Raw genomic sequence first — 19970 nt, 5'->3', positions numbered from 1 at the left:
AACCTCTTTATTCCTCCTTTCTTCAGTTATTCAAAGAAAAGAGGAGGTTTTTTTGCGAAAGTTTGATCGAATCCTATTCACTCAACCAGTCAACCTGCGCAGGCGATTGATTAATGCGCGGTTGTATAGTTCCGTGCAAATCATTCCATTCTGTTAACACTTCTTGTCAGTTTTCCTATTTTGGACTAAAATCAAGTACACAGATATGCTGTTATTCTGCTGTGGCGGCAAAGGCAGATATTGTGTGTTCTGTATATGTTTTGGTATCGCTTAGGATAATGACTGTTCTTTCGTCAAATGGGACTAGCAGACGAACTTTTGCACCCGTGTTCCAACGTTAAAAACTGTATGAAGTTCAGTTTTCTGGGTAAAATAGTGTATGAAACCGCTTTATGTTGTTTAAATTGATGAGATGTGTGCATTTGGTTGCGTGAGATCTGTTTATTAAATGAAATATTGTTGAAAACTGACCGTCGGATTGCAGTCTGTTGTCGAAGAAACTGAGTGAAAAGAAGGGGAACTACTCTTGTCGCTAGACAAAGTATGAGCCTTGCGGGAAATTGCTTGTGATGAACGTTTGAGCACGGCAAATCTAGATTCAGAAAACAACCGAACTCATGGATTTTATATGAAGATTCATGTGTTCAGGCCTGTAGTTGTTAATTTAAATGCGGTATGTTTGTATTGTTTGCTCCAGAGATGTATACTTCGTACGTTAGAGCGTTCGGAACTTTTCAGTCGCAAAAAGTAGTACCGAAACAGAACAATTTTCAACCCATTGCACTATCGAGGATTCAGGCTGTTGCTGGGTCGTTATTTGTTTGGTTGCTGGGTCATTATCGAAAAATAACTACCCCTACAAGTTTACAGAGGTAAAGAAGCAGAGGGGGGAATAAGTTACGGTACATTGCTTCAACCCATCCGTGCACCCATTTCTTTCTGTTCAAAATTCTTCACTTTGTTGTGAGAAAGAGAGAGACAGACTGGCTGACAGGGAGAAATGTATGTCGTATTTTCTAACTTCGACCCCCCCTTTCTCTCAACACCTGTTTTGCAGACAAAGAATGGAACGATGTTGGTTGCAACACAGTAACTTGCTACCACGCACCTCGTTTCCAATTGGAAACAGAGTGTACATGGCAACTGGGAAACAACACATAAAGATAATAACCCGGACCTCTCCACCCCCCCCCCCCCCCACTCACCCCCCCCCCCCCCACACACACACACTAACACACCCCATCACCATCACCACCCCTGCCCGCAAACGCTGCCTGACTTGGTTTGCAATGGGTCTGAACTTCCGCAATCAAGTAATGGTTGAGGTGCAATTTTTTCTCTCTTTTTTTGAGGTGCGTGGGACGGTGTGCTTGGGTCTTCATTGTTCCCAGTTTCTCAAAATATTGAGAACTAGTCTTAGAGGAAGTGTCAGCAAGTTTTGACGGCGTGGTTTTAAGGACATTGTTTACGAAGGATGGCAAACATTCGTCGCTGTATCCTGCAGGGTATTCGTGTCAAGGTTATTGTCCTGTAACTTTAGTACTCAGAAACAAGTGTCAGCGAAGTTGAGACATTTTACTAGCCTTTTCTAGGGGATTCTGCTGCACAAAATATGCAACATTAGTATCGTTATATACTTGTCCATGTGCCGTATGTGTTCTGATTTGGTATCTAGTTGTCTCCTTTCTGCAAAGCTGATCGCGTACATCCGTTGAAACTGTAAGGTATTATTCAAAAACATCAACAACGAAAAGCTACTGTCAAGATTAACCGTGTGTGCCAACTGTTTTCGTTTGATAGAACTGCACAGTCAAAACACATCAAAGAAAACACTACATTATTCAAAACTTACAACGATCCATTCACTCTGGAAGATTGTCCTCACAAGTCGCACGTGTAAACTGTAATCTTGTTTTACTCTTTGACCCGTGCAACGATTTACCTCGTTTCTCTTTCATCGCCTCTACGGCTTTGCATTTGTTAGCATTACCCCTGTGTTAGATCATCTGTGCTTGTTTTGATGCCTCTCTCTCTCTCTCTCGCTCTCGCTCTCTCTCTCTCTCTCTCTCTCTCTCTCTCTCTCTCTCTCTCTCTCTCTCTCTCTCTCTCTCTCTCTCTCTCTCTCCCCACCCTGATGGTTATGTTATGTTTTCCTCTCCCGTGTTCCTAACACACAAACAGACAACGCTGCACGGGGCTGTAGCATCCCTGGTGGAATCACTGGAACATCTGTGATGTAAGGAGTGAGATGAGAGCCTAGTTCTCTATCTGTCTCTTTCTCACTTCTGACGGCTCAAGACTTGTTTCTTCTCTTTCCTTTTTGGTTGTGCTCTTACGCTTTCTACCTCTCTCTCTCTCACACACACTCTCTAAATAAACCCCTCTGAGCTTGCTCCCTTGAGGGATGACGGCAGATTGGATTATTTTCTTGAGCCTCGTTTGTTCTCTCTTTTGGGAGCCTGAAGGAGAGAAAAAAAGAAAGAAAGTACATTTCTGTGTTGTTTTTATAGCCGGTATAACCGTTGCTCCCTCAGTAACGTTAGCTTCCCGAGGACCATCTTGGGACCTGTGATGTCGAGATCAGTCTTTAAAATCCAGTTTATTGTGTGTTGTTGGGGAGATCTTTTCCGCTATCTTCTAACTTCCTGTCTTCTGCGCATGTGGACGTCAGCTGACTCGTGTTGGTTGCATCTTTAAGACTGTCTGTACACGTATACTTTGGTTTAAGCAAGACATTCCTCCATGCAATATCGTGACATAATGATGTGCAAATGTGATGTGAGAATCCGTACTCCACCATTATGCTAATGCGTGCACGCGCGTCTAAATGTGGTTGTGGCTGTGCGCAGTCGTGTTTCGTGCGTGTGTGTGTGTGTACGTACGTGCGTGCGTGTGTGTGTGTGTGTGTGTGTGTGTGTGTGTGTGTGTGTGTGACACGTGTGTGTGTGTGTGTGTGTGTGTGCGCCACGTGTGTGTGTGTATGTGTGTGTGTGTAAGTCTTGTTAGGGTCAACGGGTTGAGTAATGAGAACGTGCGAGACAAAGAGGTAAAGATCAGTGCAGGAGAGACAAAAGAGACGTGCCAGGTTTGCTCTTTTTCACTCCCTTCTTCGCCTTGCCGTTGTTTGGAAAACCTTTTTCCTCGGGTTAGAGACCTTGCCTTGTTGTTTTTGAGTCACTGCCGTTGTGCCCGACTACTTCTAACACGCACAACACACACGGTGACACGCAGGCAAGCAGACTGACAGATGGATGGCGTGAAATTCGGTCGTCGACTTTGTTGTTGGGGGAAGGTGAGGAAGGGGGCTTGCTTGTGCACGGACGCACTCAAAGACACGTATGTGCACACCGGCATGCGCATGAAAAACTTTTTTCTTACACCCACACACACACACACACAGTCACACACACGTGTACACATGCACACACACACACACACACCGTTTCTTCTATCATTGCCCTTGTATACACATTGTGTGATGCGCAAAAGAGGTTGGTTTACACTACCTTAATGCTTCAGCAGTCTTTGTTTGGATTTACAGTGAACATTTTTATAGCAGATCTACGGTGAGAAAGCTGCATGAGATAATGAAATAAAAAATTAAAAAAACGCTTGCTGCACAAGACCATTTCTTTTGTTCATCTCATAATTTATTACACCTGAAGATATAACACCAAGTCAAGTGCCAAACATTATTTAACACAGTACACGTATCTGCGATATTCTTGTGCAAACGATTCGAAAGGTTGCCCATAAAGTTGGCAGAATGGAGAATCGCGCACATGAAGAGGTTCTCTTCTCATGCAGGGTAGAGACTTTAGCTATCCCTTGGCGCCGTAACTGTCTTAGCCTAGCCCCCCAATTGGCTTGCACGCTGACACGTGGGGATTGTAAGGACAGGAAGAGTGAAATGCAGCCTGACGTTGCTTAATCTTATCACACGGGACAAAAAGACATTCTAAGGGATTCGAAGGATCGGGTCGGATTACGTAGGTGCATACATTTGAATCTCGTATGAGTCACTTTTTTGTTTCCTTAGGTGTTGGTTGCAGAAACAAAGGTTGACACAAAACGCCAGGTGTAAGTTTAGTTGCAGTCAAGACTGATGAAATCATGTGGGATATATAGGAGAGGGGCGGGAGAGAAAGGAAGCTAGATGACCAGATAGGTCGTTTTAAGTGTGCAGTCAAGACTGATAAAACGATTTGGGATTTAGGAGAAAGCTATACAGAAAAGGAAAGTAGTAGGCTAGATATGTCATTTAAATTGTTGTTTAGGTTACACCCATATCATCGCCTGTATAAGATCCAAACCTGTTGCACCGTTACGTCAACTTTAAAATGCAGTTAAGACTGATGAAACCATTTGGACAAGATAAGGATGGGCAAGAAAGAAAGTAGTATGCTAGATTAGCAGACAGTTACGTCGTTTAAATTGTTTCTACGGTTACACTGATATCGCCATCTGTCAAAGTCCCAAACCTGTTGTTCCGTCGTCCCGCAGTAGCAGCTTGCAGATCATCTTAGTTTAATATTTATATTTTGCCGTCTTGGAGTCAGGTTTTCAAGGTCTGATGTGCTACTTTGCTACATTGTCGCAGTGCATTTCAGTACAAATAATGTTAAGTAGTAGTAGCTAGTAGTTCTCCGTGCTAATCTTGAGCTTTGAGCTTCAGCAGTCGTGGAGCCTTTGCAACATATTTACACAGTGCAGTTCAGCAAAAAATTAGTGGTAGTGGCTAGTAGTTATATGTGCTAATCTTGAGCTTCAGCAGTCGTGGAGCCTTTGCAACATATTTACACAGTGCAATTCAGCAAAAATGTTACGTTCACCAAAAACGAGAAACAAAGGCTAAAGGTTCAAGGATAGCTTTCGGGGGATCGAGAAAGCAAACAGATTGTTTTGATTCAATCTCACCCCTCCCCCCCCCCCCCCACACGTTTTGGTGGAAATTGCAGCGTTGGCGCCCAGCACTTACCAGAGGGGGGCCTGCGCGCTGTCACATTGCACGGAGCAATGGAAACAAAACGGAACAAAAAAGTTTCATTATGAATGATGCATGCGTGCGCGCCGCGTTTTTGCATCTATAGCTGACAGTAAAATCACATCCGGCTCCACAGCTTTGAATTACAAATTTCGCCTTGCGCCAGGGAAAATAGAATTACCCACGCTCGGTCTAAGCCAGCCTTTTTGTGCGTGTTCTCTCTCCTTTCTGTGGGAAGTCAAAACGATGGGAGATTCTGGCAGGATCGCTGAACTGAATATCGACATTACCCGCCCTTATCAAAAGCAGATGCCTGATGTACAATATGTTTAAAGCTCACCTCAAATGTGTCTGGTTCTTGTCAAATCTTGGCGGTGGGTAGGATTAGGGGGTATGTTTCAAAACACATGTCTGTAACGATGTTTCTTCAACTTACTCCGCCTTTGCACCAAAAAAGTGGGGTTTAGATTTTGGACCGTATCCGAAATGGCACGAGGAAAAACCCGGGGCCCGGAGCTGGACTGCAACGGAGATGGTTGTAATGTTTGTTTGTTCATCTTGTTTAGACAAGACATTTTCTGCACTCCTTACTTACGGAGTCGAGAGTGCGCTGTGTGTTTTGCTCGACGAAGGCCAGATGTTAGAAAGCTAAGTATGCCAAGAGTTTACCTTTAAAGTTTATTGGGTACGCCGGAGCAACGCTGTTACAAGCCAGACTGCTTCCACTCAAAACATGCGGGCTTCGTTTGTTTACGGAGAAAGGGGGACTAAAACTGAGATATATACATACATTCAAAAAAGACAACATTGAAACCTACATCCTTTTCATTTTGAGATCAAGAGGATTGAATAACCAAAGATAGACATACCCAACCAAGTAAAACATAAGAAGAACAAGTCCATTATTACATGCATATATACATAAATAAAGGAAGAAAGGAACACCACTATAAGTCTCTAGCTTGTTGCCGTTACCTGTGTATTTTTGAGTCACTTGAGAAAAAGTGACTCTATGTAATCGGTCAGTGTTAGTCTGTCCGGCCGGCCGTCCGGCCGGCCGTCCGTAGACACCACCTTAACGTTGGACTTTTCTCGGAAACTATCAAAGCGATCGGGCTCATATTTTGTTTAGTCGTGACCTCCAATGACCTCTACACTTTAACGATGGTTTCGTTGACCTTTGACCTTTTTCAAGGTCACAGGTCAGCGTCAAAGGAAAAATTAGACATTTTATATCTTTGACAAAGTTCATCGGATGTGATTGAAACTTTGTAGGATTATTCTTTACATCAAAGTATTTACATCTGTAGCCTTTTACGAACGTTATCAGAAAAACAAGGGAGATAACTAGCCTTTTCTGTTCGGCAACACACAACTTAACGTTGGGCTTTTCTCGGAAACTATAAAAGTGACCGGGCTCAAATTTTATGTGAACGTGACTCATTGTGTTGTGAATAGCAATTTCTTCCTGTCCATCTGATGCCTCATATAATATTCAGAACTGCGAAAGTGACTCGATCGAGCGTTTGCTCTTCTTGTGTATACATGTCATGATTGTAACTTTTGTTATAAAAAACTTATGTTTAAACCAAGAAAGAAAGAAATGACATGTAGTTCACGAACTGCAATGCACGAGTCCTTTACTGCATCGAATATAAGCATAATATACGTGGTACAGAATGGATATTAAGCTTTTTCTTCCTGGAACATTTGTCACCTCCTCACCTTCCGTACTGTATCAACCTGGGGAGAAAAGCTGGAGAAAACCACAGACGAAAAAGGAAGCTGTAAGAAAAAGAAATAAACAAGACGAACAGGAAAAAAAAAATCGACATCTGACTGACGGCTAAGCCAAATTGCACCGCTGCAGAAGGTATCTTAGCCGAGGTTACGCATAATGACAAATCGATGGTGTTTACGTCCAAGCAGACGATCGCGGGAGGAAAACCGAGAAAAAAGAGTAAAACCTCTCGCGTTTTAAAGACAGATCACAATCAACTTTAGGGAAAAATAGGGTTGATTTTTGTTCTTTCGTCTTTTCGGGTTTTGCGGATTTAGTTTTACTCCTTTTGAAGCCAAAATTGCAGCGAACAAGGCACAACAAGGGAGATTGTTAAAACAAAAAATAGAGAAGTGGAGATGAAAGAAGGACAGAACGGAGAAGAAAGTCGAGGGAAAAAAGAAGAAGAAAAACAGGCCGCACAAAAAAATGCAGGAGAAGATATTGACCCCTAATTTGAGATGACGTGACAAACCCTGCAGTTAAAACGTCACGTCACGTGATGAAGACGTCACGCTATCGACAAGGCTCACGTGCAGCGGTTGAGCTGAACTGAAGTAGACACCTTTAAATTGAGTCGTGAACGTGAGGATGAGACGTTGACCATCAACGGAAGGTGCACATTGGGATTGATAAAACGGTGTTCGTTCAGTATAGAGCGAGGCTGTACAGTAGACAGGGAGACGCGGGTTGTGTGTGTGTGTGGGGGGTGTCTCTCTGTGGCGTTAATGTGTGAGAGAGAGAGAGAGAGAGAGAGAGAGAGAGAGAGAGAGAGAGAGAGAGAGAGAGAGAGAGAGAGAGGCGAAGAAGGGATTTTGAGTATAAAGGGGGTGAGGAAGGTCCAATATAATAACACCGCACAGCCCGACACACCGTCTGTGGATGTCAAGTCACATCAGTTCTGATTGCAATCCCACTATCGATCGAAAATCAATGTTACTTCTGCAGGCGGAGATTTATTTATGATGTGAAGACGTACACTAAAAGCTCTCTCTCTCTCTCTCTCTCTCTCTCTCTCTCTCTCTCTCTCTCTCTCTCTCTCTCTCTCTCTCTCTCTCTCTCTCTCTCCCTCCCTCTCTCTCTACCTCCCCCTCTCTCTACCTCCCCCTCTCTACCTCCCTCCCTCCCGCTCCCTTTTGGATAAGCTGAACGCGGTTCCTCCTCCTGATATTTTCAGCTGATACATCGGTCAAAACGTGACTGTGGTGACAGCAAAAAATATGTGCCATCTGCCACCAAGTCTTCTTTTTTGCTCAAGCAAGCAGACACTAAATTAGAATTAAGACGCTTACAGTTCTAGCTGATGTCAGTAATAGCTCAGCGGGTTTACCTATACAACAAAGGGCGAGACAGGGAAAAGATAAAGTGTTCGTCGACCTTTGAGAGAAAGCAAGCTCGGTGGTGTGGAAGAGACAGGCGGGTTGTGACCAATATGTGTCACCATAGGATGAAAAGATGATCCTCTCTCTGATCACTGACCACAAAAGTCGGTCTGAGTCCCCTTTGATGTTTGGCGTGGCGGCAGCGGCTGTGCTGAGATGCGACTTTCATGATTTTGCTCTTGTGACCGTGGTGTTATACTGTGGAGCTGTGGTGTTATACTGTGGAGCCTGCCACTTAAGACATTCAACATGAGAAACACGGGTCTAAGGAAGGGAGAGGGGCTGAACATCTAGGTAAATTTACAGTTGTATGAACAGAGACGCCGAAAGGTACAGTCTTCAAAGGACGTTGGGGAGGGGGGGGGGATGTTGAAACGGAGGGTCTTAAAGGAGGAATACCACTGTGCTACCTTTTGATACTTTGCGGGCGGCGGCTGGATGTGATGCGATTTGGGTCTTGCGCCTATGGTGTGTATTATGTGACTTGACTTAATACTACTTAGTTCCAACGACTGTTATGGTTCTTTGTATGTGTGTGCACGCGCTTTTTACGTAAGCAACTTTCGTATTCCGATTCTGCTTTGCTGCTTTGACACCCACCAACATCCCCCCCCCCCCCCCCCCCCCATCTCCTCTCCCGTTGTACGTTCCCTCTGAGGCTTGGAATTGTTGTGACTACGAGATGGGACTTTCTGTCATATTGCATTTAGAAATATTGACCTGTTATGACAAGTGTCGTTTGTCAAATCTGAACTCTCTCTCTCTCTCTCTCTCTCTCTCTCTCTCTCTCTCTCTCTCTCTCTCTCTCTCTCTCTCTCTCTCTCTCTCTCTCTCTCTCTCTCTCTCTCTCTCTCTCTCTCTCTCTCTCTCTCTCTCTCTCTCTCTCTCTCTCTCTCATTTTCATATTTTTTCTATTGACAATTTCAAACTGAGCAGGAAGAGACAGATCCGTCAAGGGAGGAAAGCCTGTAATTGTGAAAAGATTACTTGACTTCAATCCTTTAACTTCGTTGAAGATAACACACCCTCCCCTCCCCCTTTCTCCTTTTCCCTTCAGTCTTCTTCACTAACTAGCCATTGCAATTTCGTTAACTGTCGCTTGGCGAAGGATTAGGCGGTGATTTGATGGACTTTAGACGCAAAAAAATGATTGAAATCGCTGCCAGCGTGAGTCATAAACCTGCAGTGTCTCAAATGTGCAAGCAGCGAGCCGGAGAGAAGAAAGGCATTTATTTTGATCGGCCGTCTCTCTGTCTTTTCTCTCACCATTCCTGGCAAGTCGTCGTGATGTACTGTTCTTTTTGAGCCTCTCGACAGCGCCTCGGCTTGATTGGCAAACTTCCACTGTGAGGAAGAAAGATTTGCGAGAGACCAAGAAAAAAAGTACAAAAAGATAACCGGATTTTTCTTTTATCGGGAGGCCCGTGTGCGCGCTTTAACTAATTTGAAAATGGGAGCCGGAAACGAACGAACGTGTGATGAAACACTGGAAAACAGGCAAGCGTCTGCTGGAGTTCTGCCTCGGTGGAAGTTGATTTATGTTCGCTTCATTTGACAGATTGTATCCGAGAGGCTGGGTTAAATACGGCCAGGATTCTTTCCAGAATATTGTCCTCGGTCAGCCTGTGCTTTTGTTCCTCTTTGATATTGCTCAAGCAGGAAAAGGACGTTTATTTCATCAGCGTAATAAAACAATATTCACACACAAAAAGATGGAGTGGAAAAAAACAAAAAATAAAAACAACAGGGAATATATTAAACGCATACCGGCTGTTATTCGTCAGGCAATGAGCGTTAAGTTATGGGCCGAGCCTGAACTGTGCCGGTTGTTCTAAGGGAAGTAACTCCTGCTAACGATTGTTGAATGTTATACTGTGGGCCGGTTGCGCCCCTTGGATAACTCAGTCTCCATCTCGATCCTGCAATCATGATCGAAAGGGAAAGCCAAAATGAAAAGCAGAAGGCCGGAGACGAAATAGACAATGTAATTCGCACACAACCCTCCCCGACATAAACATGCCATAAGAACAGTTAAAAAAATAAACAACACCAGCACTATAAAGAAAATTAAAATAAATTTGGAAACTATTTACTTTACAGGTCCCTGTCCCTGTTCATGGGACGTCTGTTGAAAATGATTATAAATGCTTTCTTGGCATGGGTGATGAACAATGTCTTGTTTTGCTGTGTTATAGGTGAGCTTTGTTCTCATTATTCTTACTTTTATGACATTGGTGATAACAAAGTGTTTGTTTTGCTGTGTTACAGGTTAGCGCTCAGACATCGAAAGGCTGGGGAGATTACAGCGACCCACTGGATGTGTTTACTGGTCAACGGGGATCCTTTGGGGAATATGATGATGAAGGTCAGTATGTTTACCTCTGTGTGTGTGTGTGTGTGTGTGTGTGTGTGTGTGTGTGTGGAACAAGTAGTATATTCAATGCAAAATATGTGGATCTGTATACTTAAAATATAAGTTAAAATAATATCATGACACATGAACAAGAACAATGCGATTGGAAAGGACACTGAGGAGAACATAAGGTTGCAAAATAACCAAGGCTTTTTAACTTGTCATTGCCTGTTGATATAGTCTAGTATGATGTAGAATGGTTTTCTGTGTTGTTTCAGTGAGCACACCCATCGGAATTGTGGCTGGATCCATCGTGGCAGTGTTGCTGTGTATGGCCATAGCTACCATCATGATCATCATTCTGCTTAGAAGGTAAGAGTTGGTTCTAATACGCACACACATGCAAACAGACGCATACACACAAGCACACACCGCACACATGCAAGAGCATGCAAGCTTTCACATGTATGCATGCACTCACACTATACACACACATCACTCACACCCACACCCACGCCCGCACACATAATTCACATAATTTTTCTTTGTTGTGTGCTTTGAGTCAAAAATGAAATACAGGCGATGAAATTAAGAGACTGTTCACGTGTTTAGAGTTCTTTCTCTAATGCTGCAATTATCTGAAGTTACACAAATGTTTGAAAGCCTGATCGAGTTTTAACTACATGTAGTTAAGTTAGTGTCTAATCTTTTTTTCATAAACATTTTCTGCAATTTTGTGTGTACAGAAATCGCCAGAACGGCAGTGAAAAGAAAGAATGTGACCCTCCTTACAGTCATGGTGAGTTATATGCACTTTCCGTGATTTTTTTCTGTATTGTCTGTCTGGGCTTCAAACCTTGTCAACTTTCCCAATTTGCTTCCTCTGACAGCGTAACTCTTCGTTCCTTGCGTTTGAACTTGTTCTCGCTGTCTCTATCACTCTCTCTACTTTTCATTTCTCTGTTTGTTGCTCTGTCTGTGTCACTCTCTCCCCTTCTCTTTCTCCTCTCTGTGTCTTTCAGGCTCTGTCGCATAATTTTTCTTTCAGAAAGTTACAGATGTTACCAATCTTATTGTAAAATTAATATATAGATATTTTAAACTGCTTTTTGCTTTTAAAGCTTTCACGTCAATATTGCTAACTAGCACAGATATTGCTTTTTATTTAGTAACGCGTTTTCTGTTAAAAGCTGTCAACAGTAAAAATTTGTTTTGCTCCTCGCTCATTTCAGTTCTTTAGTTCAAGTTGTTTTTATGATTTCAATCAGGGCTGTGCCTATATATTTAACCCAGAGCAATATGTTTATATCTACACCTCGCTATGCATGCTGGGTACGGACTGTTCACACACTGAGAAATATATTGCACAAGAACTAGTTAACTCAAAACTTTTATTTTTAAATTACTTTGTTATAACCGCCTAGCTGTACAAAGCCCATATTGGCTTCTGAGGAAGTTGAACAGTTTCAGATTTGAGATAATGATATAGAGAAGACACAAGTTGACTCAGTTTCAATGTTTAAAAATGCCAGAAAGTTGTAGTTATTGCGGCAGAGCTAGAAAACATGTCCCCAAGGGTGTGCCCTAAAACTGCCAACAATTCCTGAAACTTTGGTGTTCATTTTTTCAAATTTACCAAAGAAAATGAAACTTACCAACATCCATGAGACTGTAACGATTTTATATATGTTAACCTTAATGTAATGTTATCAGGGGCTCAGATGTATCTTTATTCAACTTTGTGTGAATAGTCTGTTGGTGGTAATGCTGCCATTGGTGTATTACTCTCGCTGAATATTCATGGCTCTAGTTTTATTGTTTGGAGGACCTTTTGCAGATGATTTTGATTTTTGCACGCAGATTTCTATCGTGGCCACAAAGTTAAAAGCCTTTTTTTAGTGAAATTTTAGAAACATGCAATTTGAAGCTTTTGCTTGCTCCTTGACTTTTTTTTTTGTTTTTTTTTTTGACTCTGGCTTTTTATGCTGAGATTGTCTGCAGAATATCTCAGATCTATATTGTCATATTTTGTCAAAACCTGGAAAGCTTAAAAGCTTTTAGCTCTGAGATGTGTGAGTGGAGGATTTCTGTGTTCTTGTTTTTTTGCCAACTTCATCTTTCCCTTCCGTTTTTCTCTCATTTTAGTCATCACCTACCCCCAACTGGAACACCCCATTATCGGAGGATGTAAGTAAAAAGAAAAGCGCTCTGGTGTTCATAGCCTTGTACACTTTGCTAGTTTCTGATTGTATGATGTGTAAGCTAGAGTTGTTTTTTTAAAAAACTTCTGCCTTGTTTTGCCTGTGTTGTGGATTGGATAAAATCATCTTGATGTTAATTTCTTCCCCGTGTGTGTGCTATATAAAACAACGCTGAGTGGAATTGTTGGTTTTGATTATTCTTTATCTTTCCCCCTTAACTAACGTGGTTTGATGTTGTTTGCACACACAAAACCTAATTGTCTTGATTGTTTATTTGTCTGGAACTAACAACGTTGCAGAAGTGCGAGTTTTTGAGTGTGTTCTGTCCTCTCTTTAGTACCCTGAAACAAGTAGTCTAATAACCATTGGAAATAGTAGTCAACATTCATTCCAACCTATAGTTGCTGTAGTGTCAGGCATGCTTCTGTTTTGATTTTGTTAGTTTGTAGCCTCACCATGTAGTTTTGTAGTCAGCGCGGACATTGGTGTCAATGTTTGTGTGATGGTAATGGGTTTTGTTTCTTAATTTTACGCATGCATTGATTTAGAATGCTGCTCCGTTTTGCTGCAATGCATTGCTTGATACACTAAGTAGTTTCTACTGCTTTCTCAGAACGTGTTAGTATTTTTCCTTTTTCTATTGTAGATAAATAGTACACTGACTAACCACTTCGTTCTTTCCCTTTTGTCTGCAATGGAAATGGGTTTTTTTATGGGGGGAATGGCGAGGAATGCTTTGTTTAAAAAAGCAGCAAGAGCTTCTTTTGCACTTTCCTGCATCAGTGCTTATTTCTTTTTAGAAAATTTTTTGTGCTTGCATAGAACTTTGATGATAGAACCAGTTTTGCATATTGTAGTTTTTAATTCTTCAATTGTATTCTCTCTTTATATTTTGAACTATTATTGACGATATCTTGATCGACGCAGGCTTTCTCTTTCCATTTTACGCTAGATAGAATTGGTCTGAATACTCAGAACTTATATGATATGTCACACCTTTATTGCCCAGTGATTTGTGCACGCAGACACTTTTAAGTTGTGATGTCAATATTTTTTGGAAGTACAGCAGTACCTGCGATGTGTGGACCCTCCCATGAGAGGACACCTCCCTTAAAAGGACACCTTCTCTTGTCCCTTTTTATATTATCTCTACCAAAGTATACCTGTCATGAAAGGCCACCTGCAATGTAAGCTAGGACACTTTTGGATGGTCCCAAGGGTGTCCTTTCATCGCAGGTACCGCTGTAATCTTTTTATATATGATTCTGTTTATCTGTAATGTACTTGTATATAATTTTATATTTGCTTGTGTGATGCTATCTTTGTGTATCTTGGAAATTAATTTTCTTTCCCCGTATACAGATAAACAAAGTTTTCCCGGTGACTCATTTGAAAAAAAAATAGTGTTGAACCGTACTACAATGTACAGTATGCAAGAATGCAGATGTCTGTAGTTCAGAGAATTCAGCAAAGTTTTGGAATACCCTCCCCATATTTATTAAAACATTTTCCTGTCATTAGTTTTAAGACAATGGGATAGGACTTGCCCGGCTTCTAGATCCTTTTCTATAAATAACAGTTGGTGTACCCGTTTCTGGACAGCATTACCTAATAGGATTATTTTCCATGATTTCATTGACCAGTCGGAGAAAACAATTTTTGTACTGATTTTCTAACAGCATAATCAACAGATTTGTCCTGTGATTTCAGAAATTTAGAGGATGAAATTAAAGTCGCTTGTTCATTTCAATGCTTGTTATTATTCTCTCAGGTGCCAGGAGAATGGTTCCGAATGACTCTCACTTACTCTATTACACATGTCGTATGCTTTTAGAGCGCTCAATTCCCTTTGTTTAGTAGATGTGATTTCAGAGGCTGGGTAGACAGAATTGTTATGGTATCCATTTTTTGACAGATGTTTCCTGTGCGTTCAGAGGCCGGTTGGGCAGAGAATTGTTAGTTATGGTATCAATTTTCTGACCGATTTTTCCTGTGATTTCAGAGGCTGGGTAGACAGAATTGTTATGGTATCCATTTTTTGACAGATGTTTCCTGTGCGTTCAGAGGCCGGTTGGGCAGAGAATTGTTAGTTATGGTATCAATTTTCTGACCGATTTTTCCTGTGATTTCAGTGACCATGCCCCTGTTCCCATCCCCCGGGTCGGTGCACAGCTCGGTACGTACCTACATCGACCCTCACACCTACGAGGACCCCAACCAGGCGGTCAGGGAGTTCACACGTGAGATCGATGCCTGTCACATCACCATCGAGTCCGTCATCGGCGGAGGTCAGTGTTGGGGCTAACTCTCTTTATTTGTACAGTTGGACCCCCCTTTTTAGACCCCCCAATAGCAGCGAAAGAGAAGAAGACCCCTTTTAAGACCTTGTTTTCTCAGATTTCCTGTTCATAACCTCTGTAAATTTACCCCCATTTTAAGACTCCCTCCTTTTTAGGACCTGATTTTCTCAGATTGTTGGAGGTCTTAACAGGGGGGTTCCACTGTACCTGTTTTATAACAGTACCTGTTCCTCAAGTTTACAAACACAAAATCTTTGCAAAACTTTACTAAAAGCAATGCAAAATCAGAAAAGAAAAGAACACTTGTTTTGATCGCATGTAAATGGTATGTGTGCTAAATGCATGTTGGTATTTTACTATATTTAAATTGAATACAGTTTTGATTAAACCATATAGAAATATAAATGTTCGTGGGTTTTTTTCTGCAGGTGAGTTTGGCGATGTGTGCAAGGGCAAGCTGAGGATCCCAGGCCGTCCGGAGATGACGGTGGCCATCAAGACCCTGAAGCCCGGAGCCACGGAGAAGAACCGTCTGGACTTCCTGACAGAGGCGTCCATCATGGGTCAGTTTGACGACCCCAACGTCATCTTCCTGGAGGGAGTCGTCACCAAGAGTGAGTGTAAGATACAGTGCAACCTCACTTTTCACATCCTCTTCTTTTAAGATCACTTTCTTTCTTTATTTGGTGTTTAACGTCGTTTTCAACCACGAAGGTTATATCGCGACGGGGAAAGGGGGGAGATGGGATAGAGCCACTTGTCAATTGTTTCTTGTTCACAAAAGCACTAATCAAAAATTAGCTCCAGGGGCTTGCAACGTAGTACAAAATGACTTAACATTTCTTACATACTGCTTGACTAAAATCTTTACAAAAATTAACTATATTCTATACAAGGGTAAAAGGAGAAACAGAATCCGTTAGTCGCCTCTTACGACATGCTGGGGAGCATCGGGTAAACTCTTCCCCCTAACCCGCGTGGGGACCAGGGAGGGGTAAACTCTTCCCCCTAACCCGCGGGGGGACCAGGGAGGGGTAAATCCTTCCCCCTAACCCGCGTGGTTTTTTTTTTAAGACCACTGCTTTTGTTTTAAGACTGCCTGTTGAAGACCAAACCCCCCCCCCCTTTTTTTTTTGGGGGGGGGGGGGGGGGGGCCAAGTTTTCCAGATTTTCTGTTTTCAGTTTTGTGTTGTATTACACTTATTTTCACAAAACAGCAGTAAAAAAAACCTTGCTAGTGTAACCGAGTGCCGAAACACCACAATCACCTTTGGAGGCGAAGTCCAATCAAACAGGATTGAGAATTTTAGAGCTTATTTCTAAGCCCTATAAACACTGTTATGCATTCGCAAAGGAATCCATGAACATACAGAGAGAGACAAAAGCTGCCAGACCCCATCACAAACAGAACTCTACAATCCACAGGTGTTGCCTACTTCAAAGGCGAACAACTCTGCAGAGTCTGCTGTGAAGGGCGACGGTAGTCTCCCTGTCACACTAGCTTTAAGGGATTGAAGACTTCCTTTCTTGTAAGACCCCAGTTTTTTCAATTCAACAAACAGAATTTTTTCTTTTGGCTCGTGTACGAGATAACATCACATAAAAACACACTCTCAGAACATGTAGACACATAAAAGTACACATTGATACACACATAACCCAAACCACACATATCCATACCCGCACCCTCACATACATCCTCGTATACATATATATATTTCTCATATTTTCTGGTAGTACGGTCTGTATATTTACTTACAATTTATTACACCCTCCATTTTAAGGCTTGAATTTATCATTTATTTTAGACTTTTTTTTTTCTTTCACGTTCATTTTCATTATGATTATTGAAGGTTGGTTGAAAGCTGTCTTTTTCATGATGACTTATACTGTTATTGTTTTTGTCTGAGCAGCCAATCCCATCATGATCGTGACCGAATACATGGCCAACGGATCTCTGGATACATTCCTCAGGGTATGTACAAGTACTTCTAATCCTCTTTTTGTTTTCTCTATTTGTGTGTATTTGTATACATTCACACGTGTCTCTCTCTGTCTCTCTCTCTGTCTCTGTTTCTGTCTCTGTGTCTCTCTCTCTCTCTCCTTGTCTCTCTCTCTCCCTCTCTCTCTCTGTCTCTCAGTCTGTCTAGTTCCTTGGTATGTATATCTCAATTCACATTTGTATTAAACTCACAGACTTCCAGAAGTATGATCGGTGCTTTAATTCAGAACTAAATTTTTTGATGAGTGCTTTAATTCAGAATTACATTATTTTCAGGCTAACGACGGCAAGTTCACAGTGATGCAGCTGGTGGGAATGATGCGAGGCATTGCCTCTGGTATGGGCTACCTGTCTGATATGGGCTATGTACACAGGGTAAGATTTTCGCATTCCTCTTGAGCAAAAATGTAACGTTTTGTTTTGTCAATAATTGAAGGTAAATGTACGTCTTGTTTTGTCAATAATTGAAGGTAAATGTACGTCTTGTTTTGTCAATAATTGAAGGTAAATGTACGTCTTGTTTTGTCAATAATTGAAGGTAAATGTTACGTCTTGTTTTGTCAATAATTGAAGGTAAATGTACGTCTTGTTTTGTCAATAATTGAAGGTAAATGTTACGTCTTGTTTTGTCAATAATTGAAGGTAAATGTACGTCTTGTTTTGTCAATAATTGAAGGTAAATGTACGTCTTGTTTTGTCAATAATAAACGTTCCAATTACCTGCCGTTGTTGTGTTTTGATTCATTTCTCTTGCTTTGCGTGTTGCATGGCACTTATACATTAACTATCAAAAGTATTGTTTCATTTATTATCATTTAACACACGCTATCTGCTGGGTGAAAGGACTGTGTAAATATGTAATGGGCAACTAGGACATAGAATATTGAAAGTTAGTACTGAAATGCTTGTGATTAAAACAATAAACACTGATGAAGATGATCATGGTGAAGTGAGCAAATCTCCTTAAAAAACCTTTGAAGCTCCGTGATTCTGTTCTTTCACGGTCTTGACATTTTTACGTTGTCTGTTTACAGGACCTTGCTGCACGAAACATTCTAGTCAACGAGATTCTAGTGTGCAAGGTGGCAGACTTTGGTCTGTCCAGGGAGATCGAGAATGACACTACCGAGGGAGCTTACACAACCAAGGTATGATTTAAACTGGATTGAAAGAACTAGGATTATACATGTATTAATATGCTGTCAACTGTCAAAAGGTTTCTCTTGTCAAATTCGTTCTCAAACTTAGTCAAAGTGCATATGAATTAGCAGGCACAGTGAAAACATCGCTGATTACTGTGGGAATTAGGGCTTGGTCAGAAATGGTGAGACATTAAGAATACCTTTATATGTTACAGGTCTGATTAAAATTGTGTAAGTACATGTAATGTACATTCTCAATCACACTTATCTTCGTCTGCTTAATGCAGTTTGTAAGTTATGCCTTATTTCCATTTTAGAACACCCACACATAGAACGTATCATGCTTTACTCATCCAACCCTCTGTGTCACATCAGGGCGGCAAGATTCCTGTCAGGTGGACGTCCCCGGAGGCCATCGCGTACCGCAAGTTTACCTCAGCATCCGACGTGTGGAGTTTTGGCGTGGTGATGTGGGAAGTGATGTCGTACGGAGAGAGACCCTACTGGAACTGGTCCAACCAGGACGTCATCAAGGCCGTTGAGAAAGGATACCGTCTGCCTCCTCCCATGGTCAGTAGTCTTTACACTTTACCTTCCACACAGAATTAAGGTGTCTTCTTTGCAGTTACCATAAGATTGAACACAACGGTCTGCTGAAGCAAGACTCACTCTCATCTGCTCAAGCCATGCAGTCTCTCAGTACGACATGGAGGAAGGGATTTTGCAGATGGTTGATGCAGCCGTTACAAGATCTTAACATGGATTATCTAGCAGGCAGTATTTGGCGTTGTTGGAGGCATTGGGTTAAAGTTATACAGTGTAACCACCTTTAGGACACCCCACCCATGCAATGTAAGACTAAAAATAACCCCCCCCCCCCCCACAAGACACCCGCTGACAAGGAAACGTAAGCCAGGTGAATGAAGGATGATCAAAAGGTTCAGGAGTTTTAACGCCCCAAAATGTATTGTTATCCTTGGGCAAAGCTTTGTATAAAACGTATTATAAGTGTCCCTTTTGCAACATGTCACATCTATCTATATATATATACGACTAGTGTCTGTCTGTCTGTTCGCGATGCACGGCCAAAGTTCTCGGTGGATCTTTTTCAAATTTCGACACCGTATTCAGCTACACCCCGGACACAACCTCATCGATGAGATATTTCAACACGTGCTCTCAGCGAGCAGCGCTGTGCGCGCTGAACCGATTTTTTTTTTGTGGTCGGGATCCACTACCAGTAACTCTTCCTTATCTTCTCCAGTGTTTTCAGCCGCGATTATCTCCCTTCCTCCGTGTGGCGTCAATCCATATTCCCGTTACTACGTTACTATTTTTAGAAGGTCACTGCACGTTACTATTTTTAGAAGGTCTCCAGTGTTTTGCGCGTTTATCTCCTTTTCTTCGTGCGCCGGCAAAGCCGGCGTACACCCGGCAAAGCCGGGTCCCAGGCGCAGCCTCTTATTCGGCTCTACTTCTTCCCGGCGAAGGCGGTACCCGGCGAAGCGGGTAATCATCTAGTATCTAATATATAGTGTTTGTGACCTCTACATCGGTTAAGAGTCCCAGAGATGCATGCGCACAGTTTGTTTACTTTGTTTTACCTTGACTCTGGTTGCATTTCAGGACTGCCCCGAGGCTCTTCACCAGTTGATGTTGGATTCCTGGCAGAAGGAACGCTCCCACCGGCCCAAGATGTCACAGGTCGTCAAGACCCTCGACAAACTCATCCGCGCTCCTGAACTGCTGAGAAAACTCGCCAAGCCTAGGTAACTGCATTATTTGTCAGCTTTTTAATATCCATTTTTTATGTCTGAACTTTCAAA

The 19970-nt window shown here is 42.1% G+C and overlaps 1 protein-coding gene across 3 annotated transcripts in view; it reads left to right on the top strand.

Moving 5' to 3' along the window:
- LOC138978085 (ephrin type-A receptor 4-like) overlaps positions 1–19970 on the top strand; it is a 203772-nt gene that overhangs the window by 176525 nt on the left and 7277 nt on the right. Inside the window, exons 9-19 of one of the 3 annotated variants that reach the window (XM_070350712.1) lie at positions 10415–10511; positions 10778–10871; positions 11246–11298; positions 12645–12686; positions 14833–14988; positions 15429–15614; positions 16914–16975; positions 17279–17377; positions 18037–18150; positions 18520–18714; positions 19771–19913. In XM_070350712.1, the coding sequence (XP_070206813.1) occupies positions 10415–10511; positions 10778–10871; positions 11246–11298; positions 12645–12686; positions 14833–14988; positions 15429–15614; positions 16914–16975; positions 17279–17377; positions 18037–18150; positions 18520–18714; positions 19771–19913 (1241 nt within the window). Of the gene's footprint in view, positions 1–10414; positions 10512–10777; positions 10872–11245; positions 11299–12644; positions 12687–14832; positions 14989–15428; positions 15621–16913; positions 16976–17278; positions 17378–18036; positions 18151–18519; positions 18715–19770; positions 19914–19970 lie in introns of all 3 variants that reach the window. The other 2 variants (XM_070350711.1, XM_070350713.1) reach the window with 2 other exon arrangements.

This window comes from Littorina saxatilis, linkage group LG10, assembly GCF_037325665.1.
Source record: "Littorina saxatilis isolate snail1 linkage group LG10, US_GU_Lsax_2.0, whole genome shotgun sequence".
Classification (NCBI taxonomy): domain Eukaryota; kingdom Metazoa; phylum Mollusca; class Gastropoda; order Littorinimorpha; family Littorinidae; genus Littorina; species Littorina saxatilis.
This window is presented reverse-complemented; position numbering and strand designations above follow the sequence as displayed.